A 23,556-nucleotide genomic window follows, 5' to 3' on the forward strand; every position below is an offset into this window, starting at 1 on the left:
ACGTCACAACGCGTTTTGAGATTGTTTTGAATTAAACATTGAAGTTTAAAATGTAGTGTTTTGGCACACCAGGCCGAGTGGCGTTATGCATTGTTCAAAAATCAGGTTTTATTCTGGCATGTTGAATTGGCGTTAGAATTTTTTTTTAGATTTATTAGATTTAGATTTTAGATTTCGTTAGATTTATTTTTCTCATAACAGCTAAAATAACTTAATATATGCCTTGTCTTAATATGACCTACTTAATATAGGCAATAGGCATATAATAGCCTATATAATAAATTAGCAAAACTTGGCCACTAAATATTTAATTTTCAATTATTTTAATTATCACAATTAAAGTTTTAATTGTATTAAATCGAACAAGCGCAACAATCAGCATTTAATCAAATATTCTAAAAGATGTATTAATAATGTTATTTCAACATAATATCTAATTTTTTCGACATAATAACCTATGTGTGCGTGCAACAAGCAAGATGTGTATTTTATGCGTGCATTGATTTTTATCAATAAACTAGTGTTTTCTGACAGTGTCGACTGCAAAGATGAAGTTGACGATCGCCATATTTGTAGTGAACGCACCTAGAGAGAAATTCACATAAAGACATAATCAGAGAGTAGCCTTTTTCTTTTCGTTTTTAATTATTTTGTTTGAAGACATTTCAAGCTTTGTGTATTTGATGTATTTATCATGTCTGTGTGAGGCATACGCTGAGTTTCGTTAAGTTAGGAGGATGAGATGCGCTCCAGCTGACGTGCAATGCGTGACCGCGCGGGCGCCTCCATGATTAGTGTCTGTTATATTTGCTTCTCTTACTTATTAAATCCAGGCAAGGGTTGATGAAAAATGTATTAAAATTAAGATACAATTTATAGAAAACGAAATTCACTTTAAAGAAAGGTTTTCTACTAAACAAAACTTAATGAAGTGGTCAAAATCATGTCTGACCCACTCCATATCCATCTCTCGATATAATGCATCCTATCTTACTCGTGCTGTTCACTTTTCATATTCAACATAGATGGAAAAAAATAACATTAGAATATTTTAACAAATATGATACTAAATGAGATTATTTAATGGCTACAACAGTATAGTAGGCCTATAGACTCTATTTGTACAAATTGCTGCACATTAATTTAATTAAATGAAACCTTGTAACGAATTCACACTGTAGGGTAGACTGTGTACAGTTGAGACACCTTAAATAACTTGCGTTCGCAGCAAACACAAGTTGTGATTTTTGCTGTGCACTTGTCAGCTGAAGGAAATATACCAGACCTCTTGGAACTTTAATTGAATAGCGTTGGTAAAGCATACTGAAATTACATCCCTACAAATTTATTAGGCCCTACTGAAAATAAATGTATCGAATTTAAGCAAAGTAGCCTAAATGTTAAGACTGTAAGCCCTTTGCTTTTTAGTAGCCTATAAAGGACTCTTATAGCCGACTTTGTGTTACTTTAATTTGTAGAGGATTTTTTTAACTCAAACATTAACACTGAAATAAATGAAACTAAATGATTGTACAATTTTTGGCACACCACGACGAGTGGCGCTATGCATTGTTCTAAAGCCAGGTTTTATTCTGGCATGTTGAATTAGTGTTCGACAAACGCGGCGGCGCGTTCATTTGAATGAAGAGCGCTTCTCGCTCGTGCGAGCGAACACACACTGGAACGTTAGGCCATGTCACAACGAGTGAATCGTGGCCGAGTGGTTGAACTTATGTTACGATCATTTAGATGACACGGGTTCGAATCCCGAACTTACTAGGACTACTGAATTTTTTATATTAGCCTATAATTGCATTGTATAGTCTATTGTTGACGCAGAGAGATTTGTCTAGTTCTAAAACATAGTTTTTTTTTTTTTTTTTGCTTATAGTCTATTTACAAAATAAAATCACCATCCATTTTACACTAAGGAGCAAATATTATACAATGACTTTACTTCTGTAGCCTATAATAATTCCAATGGTAATTTCAAAAGCAGTTCTGTTAAATTTTTTATATATATATATATATATATATATATATATATATATATATATATATATATATATATATATATGACGTTTAAACGACAAACAATAAAATCAGAACCAGTATTCTGTTGCGTTCATAGTGGCAGTAATGCATCCACGGCTTTTCAAAATGTCACAAAGCGTCTTGAGATTGTTTTGAATGAAATATTGAAGTTTATAATTAAGTGTTTGGGCACACCACGACGAGTGGCAAACTCTTTGTTTTGTTTTGCAAACTCAGCTAGCCTGTGGGGGGGTTTGGAGATGGCAATAGTTGCTTTATCGTGGGGGTGCAGGACAGAGGTGTTAATGTTCCTTCTTTCATATGGAGAGTGTCGGAGCCAGCCTGTTGAGCAAGCAAAGGCAAAATTCTTTTAAGGATTAATCTCAAAATCTCCAAAAGTCCATAGCCTATGTGCAGTAGGCCCTATATCTTATTAAATTATATATTGTAGTTTTATTGATTGTATTTAAAGGTTTTCCACACACAATTTCAATTAAGCAGATACAGAGCTCTTTAATTCGCGACCCACCTCGTTTTATTGTAAGGTGAATTCAGCAAGGCGTGTTGTATCTTTGAAGGAACAAAAGCTATTTGTTACAGTTTTTTCTTTCGTGATTTGTGTGGATGACACACAGCGACATATACAGTATTATCAGCTGTATGGTGTTTTTTTACGCTGAAATGCTTAATTTCGAGAAAGACCCGCCGCGCAGTGAGGGAGACCAAACTTACTAAAAAAATACCCAGCGCCAGAGAGGCAAAGAAAAACGCCTGTTCTTAATTTATGTTGCTTTGAACTTTTTTCGTTTTGTACCGTTTTAATTTTTTAATATAGCTGCAATTTCTTTGACAATAGAAATTTAAAATGTTGCAAGAATAAGATTCTGCGTTTCTTATTTTGCATCACAAAGGGAATAAAATCGCATCGATGCAACCCTGTTTAAATAAATAAACTGTCCCGACACTTTATTCATACCTTGAAATGTGCGATGGGTTTTCAAACTTAATTAATTTTCTTTTTCTTTTACATTTTCATTGTTTATTTTTTAATTGAAAGCAATGCTGTATTGAAAGTATTTTTCTGATTTGTTCGATCTGTTTTGAAAAATGTTGCTTCCGTTGCTTTGGCCGGGTATCACTGTCAGTCATCTCAATCTCGTGAATGATTCACACACACAAAAAAATAATAATTTAGCAGATTAAAGACGAGCTTCATCATCTTCATTTTCTGGTGCAATCGGCTGACAGTCTTCCTTCATCAGATGTGTCGTCTTTGCAGCGGCTTAACTGGAATGTAGCAAATTGATGTTCTAATGTACAATTGATAATTAAACAAGATGATTGACTTTAATAAACAGATGCATATTTAAGCATCAAGAACGGAAAAACATAAACACTGTCGGCTACACTGAGATTCGATCTCAGATCGTTTAAAGCTCCGAGAGGCTATTGTTATTGCATTGACCACAGAGCTATCGTCTGAATAGCCTAGATAAACTATTTTCTCTGTTTTAAAAGTTTGTCATATTCTTTTTTATTTGTTTATTTTTTTAACATTGGCAATTTACTGTCTCGAAATTATGTGTCGAAAAATTTTTTAAAAAGTGTTTTTACAAGACCATGTGCTGTTTGTTTGTTTATTTATTTATTTATTATTATTATGCAGATGTTAATTCAGCCATTCTGTTGGATAAAAATTGTCCCTAATGTAAAATGGAAATTAATGGTAATTTTATTTTATAAATATAAAATATTTAAAATAGGCTATGAGAAAAAAACAATAGGCTATGGTGTAGCAGTATTTTAGAACTATCAAATCTTTCTGCATTAATAAAAAAGTAGCCCATGTTTGTTCGGGATTTGAACGTTATAGCCTACCACTCGGCCACGAATTTGTTTTGTTTTATATTGTTTGAAATGTATTTTTACATATTTTGCTTTCATTAATGTTAACCAATTCTGTTGTAGCATAATAGGCCTATATTTTTTCCCTAAAAGTTTGTTTTATTCTCTGCTTTGTTTGTTTATATTTTTACATATTCAATCAGTCTCATTTTTGTTCAAATAATGAAAAAAGTTTTTTTTTTTAATAAACATATAGGAAACTTACCTTTTAAAATGCCGCAGTTGCTGCTGTGCGCGAACGACTTTGAAATTCGACTGGTTTATTTTTGCTGCGGCAGTAGGCTAATAAGCATTGTGGTTGATTATTTATTAAAGAATTCAAATGATAATCATAACAACATGTAAGCCTATTTAATTCTGAATATAACAAAGAATGCTTAAACTGACTAACATCGGGTAACTGCAAGTCCTGAAAATGTTTTAATTTTACGGTAAATTATTTTAATTTATTTCACTGTTATGTGTCAGTTAATAAATCTACAAACACATTAAAATAACACGAAGTAAATGACAAGTAACCTATTGACATAGCCTTTCTAAATTATAGAAAAACTGGGCACACAATGTTAACGTGTGTCTACTTTGTTTAAATTTAATGAATTTGAATTCGTTTAACCACAATATTTATCTTGAATTTATCTGTGACCTCAGCTCAGATTATTGCCGCGGCAGATTACGTCATAAAGAGAATAAACTGACACTTTTGAAGTCTGTGATTACAGCGCCACTCAGCGGTAAAAGGCAGCAAATACACATCCCAATTTTGCCGCCGCGGGAACGGCGGCGGTAAAAGTCTCATTCTGGTTGGCCACCATCTGTAGTTTTCATTAATAAAAACACTGTCTCAGTGTGGATGGTAGGCCAAAACGAAGAGAAAAATATACGTTTTCAAACGAAAATGTATTAGTGTGGACATGGCCTCAGATCACCCTGGCTAGGCGCCGAAGTAGGCCTATTCTGAGGTCCAGAATAGGCACTAGATCGGGGCATAGGCAAGGGGACTGTACCTCCCTTGAGGTAAGCAAGTCTCAATCTCAACGCTGCCAAAGTCATATTCCCACAATGGGAACAGGAACTATTCACAAAGGTTGTCTCAGCGTGCTGAATGCCCAAACACGAGAGGCAGATATTGTGGCCATCTACTGGCGGAACGACCGCATCCAGAAACGCACTCTTTTTGTGAAAGAAAAAATGCTCTTTGTGAACTCTCACATTGCTGAGGCACCCAGGGAATGCCCGCTGTGTACTGTGTACACTGATGGTAAACGCCCACTGAACCGACACAAGCTCTCTTACTGTAAAAACTGCAGTTGTTTGAACAAAGAAATGTTTGCGGCCACTCGCTGCTCGCGCCGTCACACCAACACTGTCTGTAGGGTTTTCAACGAACAACAGCAGTCTCCAGATTCAGAGATGAACAGGAACCTCGGCTCCGAAGTGAAAGACAATGAGTGCGTACGCCCGTTTCCTGTTTATACCCGCGTTGTGGGAAAGGGCGCGTGGCGCGATTCATGCACGCCAACGTTCATTGGCTCGTTCTGTAGAAGATGATAGGGCTCCCTGAAGTGATCCCAATTACGTCGTCACGTCGACGTAACGTTGAACGTGAGCGACTGATAGGGAACTGAAGGAAGACCTTTCAGTGTGAAGTTTACCATAGTTTTTAATATGCAGCTTATTCTCTGATGAAATGCTACAAAATGCCTGTGTCATTTCATTACATTTGATTAGCATAGTAACTTGTATAGTTGCTCTGTGATGCTGAAAACTCTACACCATGAGCCCTATGCATAGTGTAGTAGACAACATTATAGATGACACAAATTTTAAACACGCAGTGCATACAGTGTTTAGATATTCATTTAATAATATTGCAACATTTCACAGCTCAGTAAACGCACAAGGCCATAACACGTTTTTGATTTTAAATTGATTTATAGTACAGTCCTAATGAAGAGAACATTTTCCTGGTAACTTGTATGTAAACACTTGTTTTCAGTTCAGCTCCAACGGTAATAGCAGAATTCTTTCACTTACCAAACACACTGAGTGTGACTTCATCACCCTTCTCTCCAGCCTTGTTTCTAGCGATGCATTGGTAATCTCCTTCATCAAGCTTATTGACGTCTTTGATGGTCAACTCTGACCCATCTTCATTCAGACTGTACTTCTCATTGGATTCCAGCACGATATTACCTCTGCAGGACAGAGAGAGAGTGAGAGACAGAAAGAAAGAGAGGATAGGTTTACTGTTTGGCCTTCGAGCTGTTACTTGCTCAAAGTCATGAATACATGATGCCGCATCTCCACATACACCAGAAAATACAGAGAGAAAGTGTGCCTGCCCATGAAATTGATTCTTCATCCTGCAGTGCACAGCTTCTCATGATGCTGATAGTCCAGGAAGAAGCTAGGAAAATATAAGCAGATCTGCTTTGTCATCTTCTGTTTCTTGACACGTCCCTGTCTCGGAGCCAATATAAAAGCTGTAAATAATGTCTGATGGGCTTTTTTATTTGGAAGAATGCTGTATGCGATGTTTCCCTGTGACACTAAATCAGTCATGCAAAGTTTGGATCCAAATACCTGTTCTTTTTGCTTGTAACAGCAGCAATTGAGTGACATTTTCAAATGGCCCCCGAATGACAGCACTGTCAGTGAAGGAGTTGAAATATATGAGGTTGTGGTGAGCGCTCTTATCCCTCCTTCTTCCGAGGCGAAGCTCAGACCTGATGCAATCTTGTCCTCTCATTCCCGCACCAGTCACGACTTGGTTAAAGAAGTCACTGGAGTTTTGAGTTAAGACATACTGAAAGCTGCCAGCTGCCTTAGCTGCCACGGCTAACGGCAGCTGAAAGGATGAAATGGTGCCTCTGCCATTCACAGCACTTTTAGTTTACAAGCTCCAATAACTCTGATCCCTCTCCCACCCTGGATTCAGGGAAAAGCTTAGCTTTCAATACAGAGATTTGGCTGAACTTTTTCGGTGCTGTTTTGGCACAGACAGATAAAGGGGCTGCTAAAATGGAGTGGGTGAGAAATGACACGTACCGTGCCCACGTGACAGTGGGTTCTGGGTAGCCATCTGCGTAACAGGCCAACGTCACGGCCTGGTTGATGTCTGCAGTGGCATTAAGCTCAGTGTAGCGGGTCCTGATACTTGGCAGAACTGGGAGAAAACGAGAAAGGTGAAAAGAACATTCTGGTAAATACTGACTTTAAAGATATAGATTACCTAAAATTGACAAAAACATGCTTCTTTTTTTCTGGTGGAGCTCATTTCCCTTTAATGTGGAGCTCTATCCAAAATAAATCCAATAATCCAAATAAACCTGGCATTGTATAGTATGAATATTGTTGGCTCCTTGACGAATTGCTCTGTTTCTTTGGTCGCTTTGGATAAAAGAGTACTCTGCTTTTATAAACTGTACATAAACTATAAATATATAACAAATGATAACGTTTTCTGAAGCAAGTCATCACTAAATAACAAAGTAAAATTTCAGTATGTCACGTAAAGTGATTGGTTGGCTTCAGAATTCTTGGAATACAGTGCATTTAGACTACTTTAATAGTAGCTTTTTGTCAATTTTGAAGCTTTTTTTCCCTAGTACTGCTATTATGGAGATCCTTTAAAGATTTCTGAAACATTCTTCATGTATGTTCCCGAGACAGAACAACAGCATATGGGCTCAGCACAACTTGAAGGAGATACAATCACAGATTTTTCTTTTTGGGAGAACATGTTCCATTACACGCTGCATTTTTTTTTTTTTTAAATCAGCATTTATGTATTGTTTTCTAGAAAAAATATCTAAAAATCGTAAATGTACTTAAGCAAAATAAGATTATAATCAATGGAAAAATATTGAATTAAGTTTATTTTTTTAAATTTTGTATTGTTTTCTTCTTTTTTTTAGGCATACATTTTTCACTTAATTCATTTATTTAATATGTACTGCTTTCAAATGCAACTACCAAAGCAGAACCATCCAATTGGTGTAAATGTGTATAGACTCTCTGCTCCCGTGTCCATGTGAGGTAAAAGAGCAGGTGGCTCTGAGATTGAGTCCTCACCATTGACAATGACCTTAATGACCCTAAGGTCGATTTCTCCTCGGGCCATGATGCGGCCCTCGCAAGTGTAGTCACCCTCATCTGTCTTTTTGATGCCGCGGATCTGGAGGTGGTTGTTGTTTAAGACCTTGAAACGGACTGTAGGTGTGAGATGGAAACAGAGAGAGGAAAAAGTGAGAGAGGAAGCAAAATGAGACTGTAATTACTCTTGAGTAAGATAAGGAGACCATGTTAACGAGCCTCTCATTACATGCTGGGCAGCAAAATGACTCGCTGCACATCTTCTCCCACATAAAATCATCTTTATGGGCTTTTCTGCAGTGCTATCTGTATTCAAGACCCAAAGTAAAGGTGCATATAATATTTCAACTCCGTGGAGACTAAAAAGTACTGATATATTAAAAATGATGAAAAACACAAATTCAGCAAGATAAAGCACAGCTTTCTAGCATAGATATGTTGTAAATTGAATACTTGCTTACTATTTAGTGCACACTACACAGTATACTGTGGACAATGCCCACTTTTTTGGTTTTAAATATTATACTGCAGTAATAGTAAGAGTAGTGTGTTACTGTACATACAGTAGATAGAGTGTTTTGTGTTATACTTCATCTGAACTACAAGGAACATCAGTCAAACAAAAGAAGAGCACAGAAGAGGTTAATGAGAGAAATGTGGAAAATGTGTTATTTACATAGAGCAGTCTGGTTTTCATCTCCGCTACAATTAGTGGTTTTGCAGTGAAAAGTGAAAAGAGGCCTGTGAGTTCACGTCTCACAGCAGAGAACTGCGGTCACCGTTTCTTCCAGTGGTCTCTGAGGGAGGAGCCCTCAGAGGTTAAAATAGTTTCATCCGAATGAGGCTTGACTCGACAAACAAAACAGTGCAGATGAAAACAGCATCAAACTTTGAGTACTTGAAAATTTCATTATTGCTGTATTGTCACAGTGCTAATAGAGCTCACACATGTTTTTTGACAGGAAATATGAAAGTTAGGATGGGAGATTCTTAAAAACGTCAGATACATGAAGATAGAGAAATATTAGGGTGACATAAGGGGAATGAAAGAGATCTGCTTGTGGTACTGTACATCTTACCATCAGTCTCAGGCTGGATTCTTGTCTTTTTATACTTCCAGATGATAGATGGGGGTGGAGAGCTGATGACGTCACAGATGATGTCAGCATCATCCCCCTCGTTGAACTCTTGAGGCGATGGTGCGTTTTGGAAAGTGAGTTTCTCTGAAAAAGACATTTGAAATGCACTTCATAGATCATCCTTGAAGCCACTATTACAAAAATCCTTTTCTTAATCACCATCTCTGTCTTGTTTTCTAGTAAAAGCTTGAAAAGAAAAGATGCATAAGATATAAAGATTGTTTTCAGGAAGAAAATGTGCATACCTAGTTTTAAGGTATATTCCTGGTTTAAAAAAAAACAACCCTTAATTAATAAAGATAAATTCTCTGAAATATATAATTTTGAGTATGTTTCACTGATCTATATAGAATGACATGTCATTATATAGATCAGTGGTATGTTTACAAATTTTAATAAAAGTTTTAAAAAGTTTTTTAAAACTTCAATAATTAAATAAAAACAATATTTACAATAAATAACATTTATAGAATATTTCATTTAACAAGATATATTTATAAATACATGTTTATATATTTTGTTACATAAATTTTTAATAATTAAATATAATTTTTAATAATTAAACAATTATATTTATATACATTTATTATAATAATTAAATTAGATAATTTGCCAAAAACAGAATATAGACAAAAACACAGTAGCTACAGAAGGATTAACTCATTTTAATGAAGCTTCAAACATTTTGGGCTTGAAATAATGAAGACATATAAAACATATTTCAGCATCGGTCAAGACTAATAACAGTCCTCGGTTTTGATCGTCTTTATACCACATGCGTGGTTGATGTGAAATTGACGTGTAGCAACTTTATGCTTTCATTATTTGTGTACTGTTGTTTCATTATTAAATATTGTTTTAACTGTCAGAAGATTTATTGTCTTTGGGGGGTGCTGATGAGTCCGGTACTATTTGATTCCTTATCTCTCACGATTCCATGTGACCTCTTGAAATGAAAACACAAACATCTTACTTACGGAAAATTTTTACGATGACAGTGCCCTGAGACTCCTTGTCCCCGCTTTTGGCCACACACTTGTACATGCCTGCATGGTCGATGTTAGCATTGTAGATTGTGAGTGTCGACGAGGACTCGTCACTTTTGCTGATGCTGATGTCTGGTCTCCCTGGCACAAGCTTCTCCCCATTGGGTGCAAACCAGTCTATTTCCTTAGCATCTCCAACAACTGAAACCAGAGACAGACAGATAGAGAGAAGACACTGTGACCGACCGTCAGCTCATCAGCTGCGAGGCAAACTGCACTTTTGCTTTAAATGCATTTAAACGGCCTGTCTACTCAATTAATCTTAATCTGTGTGGCATTAGTGTATGCAAAATCCATCCTCCACAAAACAGATCATTTGACTCAAGAACAGAGTCGGACAATATAGCTAAAATCACACTATTATATTACATTTCCATATTTTGCATGTATTATATGTTTTAGAATGATATTTAATCATTAACATGCACAAATATAACAAACCACTTTCTTAAAACAAATGTACCTACTTACTCTACAACATGTTCATATACAGTATCTGTTACATTGAATATTTTAAAATTTCATATATTTAACATGATTTTACAATGAATTTAACATTTGAATATATGAATAAATCACACTGAATCACTAATTTTGAATCTATTCATTGACAGACAGTTTGAATCAAACTCCCCAATCATGAATCATGCTCTTTAGAAATTAAAAGCACAATAAAAATGTCAACGTTAATGATGTTGCTTAATTTTATATCTGCAACAAAAATATGTCTGATATATCATCCAGTGCTACTGAAGGACACACTCTAGATCAGTGGTTCTCAATTCCAGTCCTCGGGACCCCTTGCTCTGCACATTTTGTATGTCTCTCTTATCTGACACACTCAGTTCAGTTCATGGAGTCTCTCCTAATGAGCTGATGATCTGGTTCAGGTGTGTTAAATAAGGGAGACATACAAAATGTGCAGAGCAGCGGGTCCCGAGGACTGGAATTGAGAACCACTGCTCTAGATCAGGGATGTCCAATCCTGCTCCTGGAGGGCCACTGTCCTGCAGAGTTTAGCTCCAACCCCAATTAAACACACCTGAACCAGATAATCAAGGTCTTTCTAGGCATTCTAGAAACTTCTAGGTAGGAGTGTTGAGGCAGGCTAGAGCTAAACTGTCCTGCAGGCCCTCCAGGACTGTGTTTGGACACCCCTGCTCTAGATGGTTAATGTGCAGTGAAATATTTAACAAATCTTAAACAACACATAAATAATACAACCAAAAATAATATAGCTGTAAATAAGTCACATTTACTTTTTTTTCACCCTCTGAATATTTCAGGTGTTCCTCATTTATAATAGAAGTTGTTTTAGCTTTTCATCTACCATCATTCCTTAACATTACATTTCACTCTGTACCGCAAATCAAGGACTAAAATTCACAAATTGATTCACTGCAAAAGTCAGACAGGTCAATGAATGTATCTGCTGTAAATAAGCACATCAAAGCTTTAGTCAACCTTGCCCAGGCACCAATCAGAACGAAAGGGCTTGTTTAAATGCATTGAACAAAGCAGTGAAGGCAGGTTTGAAATCAAAAGCACTTCATGAAGGTTAAATGTGACGTGACTCCCGATATGTTTCATCACAGGAGGGTCATCCTCCTACCTTCACACAAAAAGAATTTGGACTCTCCCACGCTGATCTCTCCCTGGGCCGGAATGATACCCACTTGCAAAGCAGCTGAGGAGGCAGAGAGACAGAGAATACATATTTCAGAAATAACCCACATACTATACACCAATCACACAAGGGATGTGCAAAACTATGGATTTTTAAAATCAACTAGTTAGTCGGTTGCCTGAATTATTAATCCAAAATGCTTTGTTATCATTTCATCAGATGTACAACATCAATACATGTATAATACATTTTTGAGCAGAAGTTTGAAAGCAGAACTTGAAAAATGTACACAACAATTCAAAAGTTTGGGGTCGGTATGATTTTTATGTTTTTGAAAGAAGTCTCTTATGCACACCAAAGCGGCATTTATTTGATCAAAAATACAGCAAAACAGTAATGTTGTAAAGAATTTAATACATTGTAGCAGCCTTTACTTCAGTCTTCAGTGTCACATGATCCATAAGAAATCATTCTTCTAATATGCTGATTTGGTGCTCCAGAAACATATTAACAATTTTTTACATTATTACCAATTTTGAAAACAATTGTGCTTCTCAATATTTTTGTGGAAAAATGACAAGTTGTTATAGGATTCCTTGATGAATAGAAAGTACAACAGCATTTATTTGAAATAGAAATCTTTTGCAACATTATTAATGCCTCTATGGTCACTTTTGATCAATGTAATGTGTCCTTACTGAATAGACAAATTAATTTCTTTCAAATAATAATAATAACTATAATGATCAAATTGGTAACACTTTAGTTTAGGGTCCAATTCTCACCATTATAAGCATGCATATTACTAGGATATTAGCTTATAACTTATAACGCACATATAAATGCCTTAATCTGCATGACCTTATTGTACATACCTAATCCTACCCAATATCTAAACGTAACAACTACATTACTAACTATTAATAAGCAGTAATTAGGAGTTTATTGAGGCAAAGGTCATGGAATAGTAAGTTAATAGTGAGAATTGGACCCTAAACTAAAGTGTGACCATGAAATCTTACTGGCCCCAAACTACTGAATGGTAGTGTATATTAACTATCAATTAAAATCCCCTGATATTCGGTCTATGAAGCCTAGTGTAATTGGTGATCATTCATCATGACCCATTCTTAAATTATACCCATACACACTTGTACATGTTCCTCCTACACATCCTAACCGAAGTATTTTTCTTTGTTATCTAATTACTAAGGTAGTTTACATAAAATCACAGTTTCTGTCTTGAAAAAGCAGCAGCATATGCTGTACATCCCCAGTGACTGGGCCTGCCAACCAATTAAAACGCACTCCTGGGAAGGATGTTGTCAGTGGGTGTACGAGGAGCACAGGGCCGTGCATTTTTGGACCTGAAGATAACAACACGTCAATAGCGCTGGCACTTTTCCAGCTCTGTTAATGTGGCAGGCGGAGAGGAGTATTTACCACGGTACAGAAATGGGTGCACGGGGTGTTGGCATACAAGAGCATTGTGCAATAAACCGTAGCCATGGTAACCCCAAGAACTGTCACAAGCGCTTCTTGAAAAACCTCAGTGTTAGGCAGGCTAATGCTTGGACTAAATAGGGCTAGGGCTATGCACTATCAGAAACAAGATGAATTATACACTAGGTCTCTCGCAAATTCGTTTTCCACCCACAATTACCTGGGGGTTCTGAACTACACTGATATTTCATAATGGTACCTTAAGCTTCAATTTTCCAGTTTAATGGAAAGCACTTGATGGAGCTCCCTGGACATTTCTTTTTCGTGTGCAGTTGGGGTCCGTAATGCGGTAAATTATGGCATATTAGTTTCCCGATATGAGGCTGATACATTTCATCTTCCTGTTTCTACAGCGGTGAATGAGATGAGCCTAGACAGCAAGCAGCCGTTAGCTCCACGAGCGATAGATGCCATCACGTCGCAAGAAAAAGAGATGAAGGCAAACCGCTCTCTCATCTCAAGTGAAAATGTACCTGCCGACAAACAACATCTGATTGTTTCTTGTCAGAAGAATCACTGCAGGCATGCGGCGCCATTGAGCTTGTCAATCATAAACACTATAATCTATCAAAAAATTAGAAGAATGTTTCGTTTCCTGATGTTTGCAACAAGAGAGGAATTGACCAAGAACTAAACCACGAGATCGATCTGAACAGCGGCATTCTGCAACACAGAGCTCGCTTATACACACTGCAATCATGGGTAATTAGAAACATGTTGCATGTAATAAATCAGATTTTACCCAAAGTGCTCTACATCTGATTCTTCTACCTTGATAAAAGTCCAGGAAAACTTTTGAATTTACATTGAGCAATACGACTTAATTAACTAAGATACATTTAGAGTGGGTGATTTTTTTTTAATCTGCAGCCTACACTATCAACAGCAATGTTCTATAATTACATTATTTTACTTATTATTCATAATTTAATATGAATATGACTAATAAATATAAATAATAAATTCTTATGAATAAGTACAATAAATAAAATTATTTAAGTAAATGTAATTATAGCAAGAACATTGTATATACACAACCTTTATTGACATTGAAACTCTTCACAAGTAAGTTTTTTTAATAAAAAAAAATGCTTCAAAAATCCTAAATGCAATGAAGCAAGAGAATGTATGAAGAGTTCAGATGCAAAAGCCTCTAAGTGCCATCTGAAATTTTCTTCTAGAATGATCATTTTTATCAAGCTTGTATATTTAAGTTCAGTAATTTCACTTAAATGGCAATGAAAACTACCTATTAATTGTTATTTAAGTGAAATTACTGAACTTAAATATATGAGCTTGATAAAAATGATCATTTTAGAAGAAAATTTCAGATGGCACTTAGAGGCTTTTGCATCTGAACTCTTCGTATGTTTATAAAAGCATAAGGCAGCACAACTGCAAATGTTTTCAACAAGTTTCTTGAGCACAAAGTCAGCATATCAGAATGATTTCTGAAGGATCATCTGACACCGAAGACTGAAAATTCAGCTTTGATTTTGTTCACAGGAATATATACAAATGTAGCATTAAAAAACATTACTTTAAATTAATCAAAGTTTTAATTTTACTGTATTTTGATCAAAAAAAATTCAGCCTTGGTGAGCATCTTTCAAAAACATTTAAAAACGGGCTCTAAACATTTGGTGTTACGAAACGGCTCCGAGACTCGAAGGTGAAGATCCAAATGCAGTTTATTTACAGAGTAGTCGTACAGGCAGGGTCATCAACAGAGAACAGATAAAAGGAGGAAACACAGAGAATATCCAAATAACAGGCAGAGGTCAGGGCAGGCAGCAATAATCAGAGTCCAATAAACAATCCGAGTCAGGCCAGGCAGAGAAACGATCAGGAAACGGTGAAACAGTCCAAGGTCAGCAAAACAAGAATCAAACACGGGTAAATAACGCTCAGAAATGTAGTAACAGTAAAACAAGACTTCGCTCTGAGTGAATGTGAAAACCAGGTATTTATGGTGTGAGTGAAACAAGATGATAAGACACAGGTGAATGAGATGATGAGTGCTGATGAGTCCGGGCAGTGAGTTATGGGAAATGTAGTTTATGAGGAAGTGATCCTAGTCTATTGTGGAGCGCCCTCTGGTGGCTCTCGAGGGCACTCCAGCTGGTTATCGTTACATTTGGGGCCCTATCTTGCACCCAGCGCAATTGACTTTGTACACTGACGCATGTATCATTCCTATTTTGCACCCGCGCAAAGCAAGGAAATACACTTGCGCTCCCCAGGGCGGTTCAGCGCAAAGAGGAGGCGTGTTCCGGCGCAAACGTTCCTTCATGCTATTTTGCAGGTTTAGAAAACAATTGCGCCACTAACCAGGAAAAAATAGTTTAAAGTCAGTGGCGCATTTTGCATGTTATTCATATGCTATTTTAAGGGTGCATGCTTGGCCATAATCAATGTAGCGTGTGCACAACGCGCACTTTGATTCTCTCATCTACACAGAAGCAGCAGTTTTCATTTTTGCAAATCATACATTATTACAATAGATAGATAGATAGATAGATAGATAGGTAGATAGATAGATAGATAGATAGATAGATAGATAGATAGATAGATAGATAGATAGATAGATAGACAGACAATTTATTATAAAAGCATACATCTAGCTTACACATTTACCCAAATTATCATACGCCTGTTTAACCGAAGTTAATTTGGGTGGGTTTCTCCATTTCAATGTAACTTCTCTCTTTTACGGCTGTGACGAGAGCGTTGCTCTCCTCGGCTGTGAACCGCTCCTCGCGTGCGCCTGGCAAATCCACCGTTACAATAGCAATCCGCTATGGAAAAAGCGCGTCTGCTCTTAAAGGGAATGTGAGATGACTCTCTGATTGGTTTATTTCACGTTACGCCCAAACCACACCTATGAATAATGAAGCTACTTCAGACCAACCCATTTTAGATTTGCGCCGGGCGCAAGAGTCATTTATCCCGCCGGGAAAATAGCAACAGCGCCCAAGACCCGCCCACAAAGTTACTTGCGCTTTGCGCTTGACACTTGCGTTTCAGATCGTTAAAATAGGGCCCTTGAAGTGTATATGTGTATTACATTTATATTTAATATGTCAGGCTTTAAATGAATTGAGGGTATTTCAGTAGCAGAACAAGGACAATGTAAACATCTGCCAACCTCGACAACCGTGAACACAGACCTACAGACCAGTATTTCATCATCATGTTCCAAGATAGAAAGTGTCATGTGTGGTTGTGTGAATATTTGCTCTAGTATCTGCAGTCAAGCAAAGACCATCCCTATTTGTTTGTGTCTGTATATGAAATGCACCTAGAGATATTCACTGACATTAAAATACTGTGGGAGGAAACAGTGGTTCTGTATTGTTTGCTCAAAATGAATTTCCAGACAGTGCGCTTACACTTTCAGCACATATTGTTAAAAGAAAAATATGTTCAAAACCAAATCAAGTATTAAGTGCTTGCCTTCAGTACCCCAGCTATATTAGTTGGTCCTTGAGATTGAAAAGTCTCTGTATATACTTAATCTGAGTAAAAAACTGTAATCCAATACCTTATCCATGTATTGTGTAAAAAGTACAAAAAATAAATAAAAATAAATTATGAGCAGGAGGGAAAAGGCCAACATATTAAACTTGCCTATGACTTAAGTTGTTTGTTCACTGAAAGCATTTCCGCTTAAGAAATAGTCCAATTTCCACTCAAAAACACTAGAGCGCCTTGAACAACTCAACAAAATAAATAAACGCAGACCATGAGAAATCCGGTACAGTGATGATATTGTTATTTGAACTTCTTTGACTTGGTAATGCAGTCTTGAGGCTGTATATTGAATGAAGCCAAATGTTTGGACTCCTTGTGTAGCGTGTGTCAATACAGCAAAAATGCAGCGCTGTGTCCTTGTTGGGAGCAAAAGGAAGGCAAATGAACACATAAAACACAATAGGACGGCAAATCGATAAGCCTAATTACAAAATAAATCTGAAACAGCTCAGCCTTATAGGTGGTAACTCGCTGTGTTGCCAGCACGATCCTCTAGCATGCTCCGTGCACTTTCACTCTGAATCTTCATGGATAACTCACTTAGCAAATCAGTATATCATCTCATCTCATAGAATATAGCATATTAATAATACAAATGAAAACGAACTAGCCACCACATAAGGAGAGTGAGTTAATATTGCTAAACTGTCAGTATTTAGCTCTGGCCAACCAAGCTGTAAAGGTTTGGCTGGTTAGCATGGTCCTGTCAAGCTACTGCCATTGAGATGAATGGGAATGCTAACAAATAGCTTTCTACATGTACTATAGACCTTTCTGAGGCAACTTTATAAAGCAATAAGAAGCAAGAAAGAGCTTTATTTTTCAAACTGTACCCCCAAAAAGCCTGAACATATGTGACCCTGGATCACAAAACCAGTCTTATGTTGCACGGGTATATTTGTGGCAATAGCCAACAAAACATTGTATGGGTCAAAATTATAGATTTTTCTTTTATGTCAAAAATCATTAGGATATTAAGTAAAGATCATGTTCCATGAAGATATTTTGTAAATTTCCCACCTTAAATATATAAAACATTTATTTTTGTGAATGGATGCAGCACTATCGCCAATAGAAATTGACAACTTTAAAGGCGATTTTCTCAATATTCCGATTTTTTTGCACCCTCAGATTCCAGATTTTCAAATAGTTGTTTCTCGGACAAATATTGTCCTATCCTAATAAACCATACATCAATGGAGAGATTGTGTATTCAGCTTTCAGATGATGTATAAATCTCAATTTTAGAAAAAATACACATAAGACTGGTTTTGTGGTCCAGGGTCACATATCAAACGTAACATCTTGAATATGGGTTATAGCTATCTTACAATGCTATCTTTCAAATGAGGAATAAATATTACTTTGTACATCTACATCCACTCCTATTTTCCCTTGACTTACGATCACATGTTTCTGCTAGTAAAATCCCGCATTTATTAGATGTCAAGTTTTCTATGAAATGTATGTATTAGTCTTTGACGGCTAATGAAAACAGCTCTGCATTTTCCCAAGTTCATTGATGTGTTACCAATCCATGTGTTTGTGTCTGACACAAAGCTACATCCTCTACATTAAATCACTATATTCATGCAAATACACAGCTGCAGCAATTCATCTCCGTACTCTGGCGAAACATGCCAGCAAACATGGTGTATTAATTCTTGTGTAACGGAGGCAGAGACACTGATGTTGGCAAAACACACGACTATTAATCACAGAGGCTTCACGAAGACTTGGAGGAGATGAGCTGCCCGCACGTTGACGTGTGCCTGACGTTGGGTGTCAACTCGGGGAGAGCTTAAATTTCTGTGGGCCAGATTAAAGAGATTCTCCCACAGAAAAACTTTCCTGACAGTAAGTTTATTTTTGCCATTCTGTATAAGGTGCTTTGAAATTCCACGTCAAGCGAGCTATGAAGGGAAGATGAAAGAGCATGGGCAAACTCCGATATGTACGATATCATTCCTTCTCAGCAGAATTAAGGCTAACTCAAACACATTCACACACATACACCTGGTACAAAGCATGGAGTTGCTGAGTTCAACCTAAAACACATTTCAAGACATGATTTTATATGACATGCCTCTATGTGAGGTGCATCTGAGATTCTGAATATGAATCTACTTCTCCATTCCGGTTTGTTCTCAGGTTGTCAGTGATTAATGATTTGGTAATCTTCATAAACCTGTTAAGTGTCTGTTTTAGCCTCTACACATCCCATAGTTTACGTTTAGTTAAACACACAGCTCAATATGACAGCTACATAATCAAAATGAACCATTTCATCACATAAGATACCACCTGGAACATAATGTGACTCTAGTCCAGTCCAGTCATAAACTAATGACACTTTTAATGAATCATTCAAAATGACGAACAACTCAAGCATGACTGCTTTGACTCAGATCTGGTCTGTCAAATATTTCACTGAATGAACTCGCTGAATCAGCCAGAGCACTTACTGAATTATAAATTGTTCAAATGACAGATATGTATATGAGTTTTTATTTTTTGCAATAAATTATATAATCATATTAATCATTAAATTATATAATATAACTGTTTAATATATTTTAATATATTTTAAAATGTAATTTATTCCTGTAATGAAAAGATAAGTTTTCAGAATCATTACTCCAGTCTTCTGGTGTCACATGATCTTTCAGATATCTTTCTATATGCTGACTTTGTGCTTAAGAAACATTTCGTATTATCAATGTTGAAAACAGTTGTGCTGATTAATATTTTTGTGGAAAACGTGATGTATGTTTTTCAGGATTCTTTGATGAATAGAAAGTATTCTTTGAAGAAAAGAACAACATTTATTATTTTTTGACACTATTTTAACATTTTTTGTAACATAAATGTCTTTACTGCCACTTTTGATCAAATGAATGTGTCTTTGCTGGATAAAATAATTAATTTCTTTAAAAAAAATCGTTCTGACTCCAAACATTGTGAACGGTAATAAATTATATAATATTACATTATATGCATATCTTTCACTATCTGTTCTTTCCTGTGCTCATCCATGTCTGATGATTTCTGTGATGAACTACATTTATGAGCATGTATTCCTTCTAATACAGTGAAGCTTGTGTGGTTAATTTGAGGTTGGCAGTAAATGAAACAGAGAAACTCCATGGAGAACAGCTGTTTTCACTTCTTACCCAACCAGTCATTGAAGGAAACCAGTATCTCTAGGGTGGCATGTCAACTTTGAACTCCGAAAACTTCATGCACCACAATGTGGGGCCCTTTCACAAGTTACTATGGAAACTGGAGGGCCTGGGATACCCTCTAGGTGGAACTCTTCCAGTTGATGCCAACACAGAGGGCGTTCAGGGTGAGAGCAAGTTATTGGATGGCCTCATTACCACTCTAATCATCCGGTCCGATTGCGCCGAATATTTCAGTTCCAGTATTTGTCTCAGTCTATGCAAGCATGATGTGCAGAGGATGCAGCATTAACTTTGTCTTTAGACAAAAAAAATAAAAAATAAAAAAGACTAACAAGCTGTGGTAATGACTCTGTAGTCGTTATACTGTTTCACACTGAAAAAAAAAAGATCGTGAAACCTCCTATTAACTTAAAAGCTTGTACTTTATTTATATTTTAAAGCAGTCTGACTTGAAGGCAATTACAAAAAGTAATAGCTTAGGGAAAAAGGCATAGCCAACTGTTTTGCGATTTTCTCAAGGTTACACGGCACCATATTGTAAGAACAGATGGGAGAATAGCTCTGAAGTTCTATTTTAACACTCTGTGATCCGAAAAAATGCAGGATTTAAGTGACTAGCAGTAACCTCCCACTTTTCTCATATTTAAGACAGTTCCGTCCCTCAAAGTTTCGCAAAACATTGGCTTTCTTGCGCTAACTTACTAAGAGCAAAAACAATGAACAACAACAACAACATTCAAAACAATTACAAACGCCCACAACTTACATTTGCACCATCCAAACTGTCTCTGAATAATTAAGCCCTGAATCAAAACAGAAGCCCTGAACGTAAAGGAAACTGTTGAGAGAAATTACACTCCAGGTCCACACTATGGAGAACCAACAGATGTCCATTACACGCTGATTAAAGAGACGTGTGAGACAGACAATTGAATAAACAAAGCCTCTCACATGAAACTAATTATTTGTGATGTTATGCTTTACTTTGAGAAGTTCAACAAGTGTTGATGAGAAAGCTTATATGTAATGCCAAAATCCATAAAGCTAATAGGATTATAGGCATGCACACACAAACACAAGCAGACAGCGTAAAGCCAACATAAGTATGAGCCTATACATGTTGACAAAGGAAGTGACATATATAATCCACACCAAAAAATGCTTCATTTATGTCTAAGAGGGCTACATGTCTTCTCTCGAGGAGATATTCTGTGTTTATCCCAGGATCAAAAAGCTATTATACCAGAGGGCAGCATAAATAAAACAGCTGTGATCTAGAAAGTAAGTAGTATTGTCGACCTTCGCCTCAGAAGTATGTGTAAATGCTCTTCCAGAGGTGATGGCATGCGGCAAAGCAGCAACCAAAGTGCATGACTGCAGAACAAGAGCAAAGTATCCGTTTCAAGAACCACAAAGCAAAATAAGGCCCCCTGCTATTGACCTGCTGCTCTCACTTGAAGATTGAATGCTTGTGATTGTGGGAATGATGACATTTGACTTTAGAGCAGTGGTTCTCAATCTTTTTGAATTCATGATGTACCATTGTTATTACTTAAATATTAGTTTAAGTCCTCTTGAGGCCCCCTTGGAAGTTTTCTGAGGTCCCCTGATTGAGAACTATTGCTTTAAAGAAAAAATTGTTGTATATCAGGGCTGCCAACTTTTGAGTTTAGCTTGGAATGTAAAAACAAATATTGCATCACAATAAGTGTAATTGTGATTGTCAAAACATTTGGTAACTAAATAGAATTTTATGAAGTTTAGTGAAAACATGTTACAATGTTTGTACAATGACTGGTAGGATACAGTTTTTATTGTTGCTTGACAAAAATTTCAAGATTTCAATTCCATTCTTGTGATTTGATTCCGATTTTGATTCAATATTGACTAATTTAGATACATGTTTATTTTAAATTTGATTTAAAAAAAAAATCTCACCTAATGCTGTAAACATAGAGGGCCCAATCTGGTATTATTAAAGGTTAAAAATAACAAATTAAATTAAATATAATGCAGTTCTTGTTATAATAACAATTATCTAATGACATAAGTAAATATATAATAAATATGTAATATAGTGCTCAGCAAAATATCTCTAGCTATTTTTTCTATTCAATTAACATGCTATGGTCATTAAATGGCTTTCATGAGGTAAATGTAACGTTATGTGACATAATTGTTCTCCTGCTGTTATATTGACCTCTTTCCGTGGTTGAAAAACACTAATTGGTCGATATTATGCATACTTTCGGTAAGTTGTACAGATGATCGGTTCACGTGCACTTGAACTGAGGCGCTCAGCGATCTGTCACGTCACATTTACAAGCGCCAAACGTATTTTTGTCTGAATTTCGTAATAAAATTGACGGAATCTAAGAGCTGAGAATTAGTTTAATATTAAAAGTACCTCTTTGCTCCGCAATTTTTCTGTGCGTGAGAAAATGGATGTGTGGCGTGAGAGCGTGTGAAAAGTGTCAATTGCGTGAGTCTCACGCTCAATGCGTGAGAGTTGGCAGCCCTGTTGTATATTCTTGTTGGAAAGCTAACCCCTAAACCTCTTAAAACTACTTGTGCTTAGCTGGTTTCTCAAAGTTGTTTAGGCTGGTCTGTTTTAATGGTTGTAAAGGAGTTTTAGGCACTTATCAGCTGGTCAGACTGGGAGACCAGCTGGCTGAATAGTTTAACCAGCTAAAACCAGCTAACTAGCTGAAGCTAATTTTAACTGTCAGTAACCTCCTGCTAAAAACATCAGCTGCCATCAGCAATGGTCATGTTATGGATTATCATCTTGACAGATTATATAATAACTGTGAAGTGAAATGTGTTCTTTAAAAGCATGGCACGTCTCCGGGATGATAAATTAGACCACTCGCTCAGAGGCTGCCACGACGTGTGACTAACACAAATTCAAATGACTTGAATATCCCTTGCCAAAAACAAGTTCATTTCATTTACATATGTTATTACCTTTAATGGTGCAGATGCCCCACGGTCTGCAGTGTCAGCTTGAAACTTGAGGGGCACCTCCCACCACACAGAGACTGAGCACTGCCTGCAGTGTACTAAAGCAGACCTTGTATTTAATTCAGATATGGGTGACTAAATATCAGGGAGATAGAACTCGCTCTCTGACTGGCGATCACACATCAATTACAGGGCTGAGGAAATCTCTCTCACTCTCTCCATTTTTCTTTTAACTCTTTCCCAGCCACTGATGGAAATTTACGGCAATCCATATTTTCACTGTTATACGGTAGGGGTCGCTATTACGCATTATCTAAAAGAGTGCAGAACCTCTGGTCCAAAACACAAGCGAAGAACAAGAAGAAACAAGCGATAGAATAATCTATTATTCTAGCTGTCATGTTTCCTGTCTTGTGTTCTCCTTGTCTTGTGCGGACTACAAGCAACAACTGAAGCACAGAGGTTTAAATAAACAAGCTAAACAAGATAACAAGGGGGCGGGGCTAATTAGAAACACCTGG

At 36.6% G+C, this 23,556-nt stretch overlaps 1 protein-coding gene across 2 annotated transcripts in view; it reads right to left on the bottom strand.

Moving 5' to 3' along the window:
* Positions 1-23,556, bottom strand: part of ncam1a (neural cell adhesion molecule 1a) — a 241,725-nt gene that overhangs the window by 79,634 nt on the left and 138,535 nt on the right. For both annotated transcript variants that reach the window (XM_081391322.1, XM_081391323.1), the window contains exons 2-7: positions 11,835-11,909; positions 10,154-10,363; positions 9,117-9,260; positions 8,017-8,154; positions 6,991-7,108; positions 5,977-6,137 (exon numbers count right to left, since the gene is read on the bottom strand). In XM_081391322.1, the coding sequence (XP_081247448.1) occupies positions 5,977-6,137; positions 6,991-7,108; positions 8,017-8,154; positions 9,117-9,260; positions 10,154-10,363; positions 11,835-11,909 (846 nt within the window). The remainder of the gene's footprint in view (positions 1-5,976; positions 6,138-6,990; positions 7,109-8,016; positions 8,155-9,116; positions 9,261-10,153; positions 10,364-11,834; positions 11,910-23,556) is intronic.

Source organism: Scardinius erythrophthalmus (genome assembly GCF_964197995.2).
Source record: "Scardinius erythrophthalmus genome assembly, chromosome: 17".
In the NCBI taxonomy this organism is placed as follows: Eukaryota; Metazoa; Chordata; class Actinopteri; order Cypriniformes; family Leuciscidae; genus Scardinius; species Scardinius erythrophthalmus.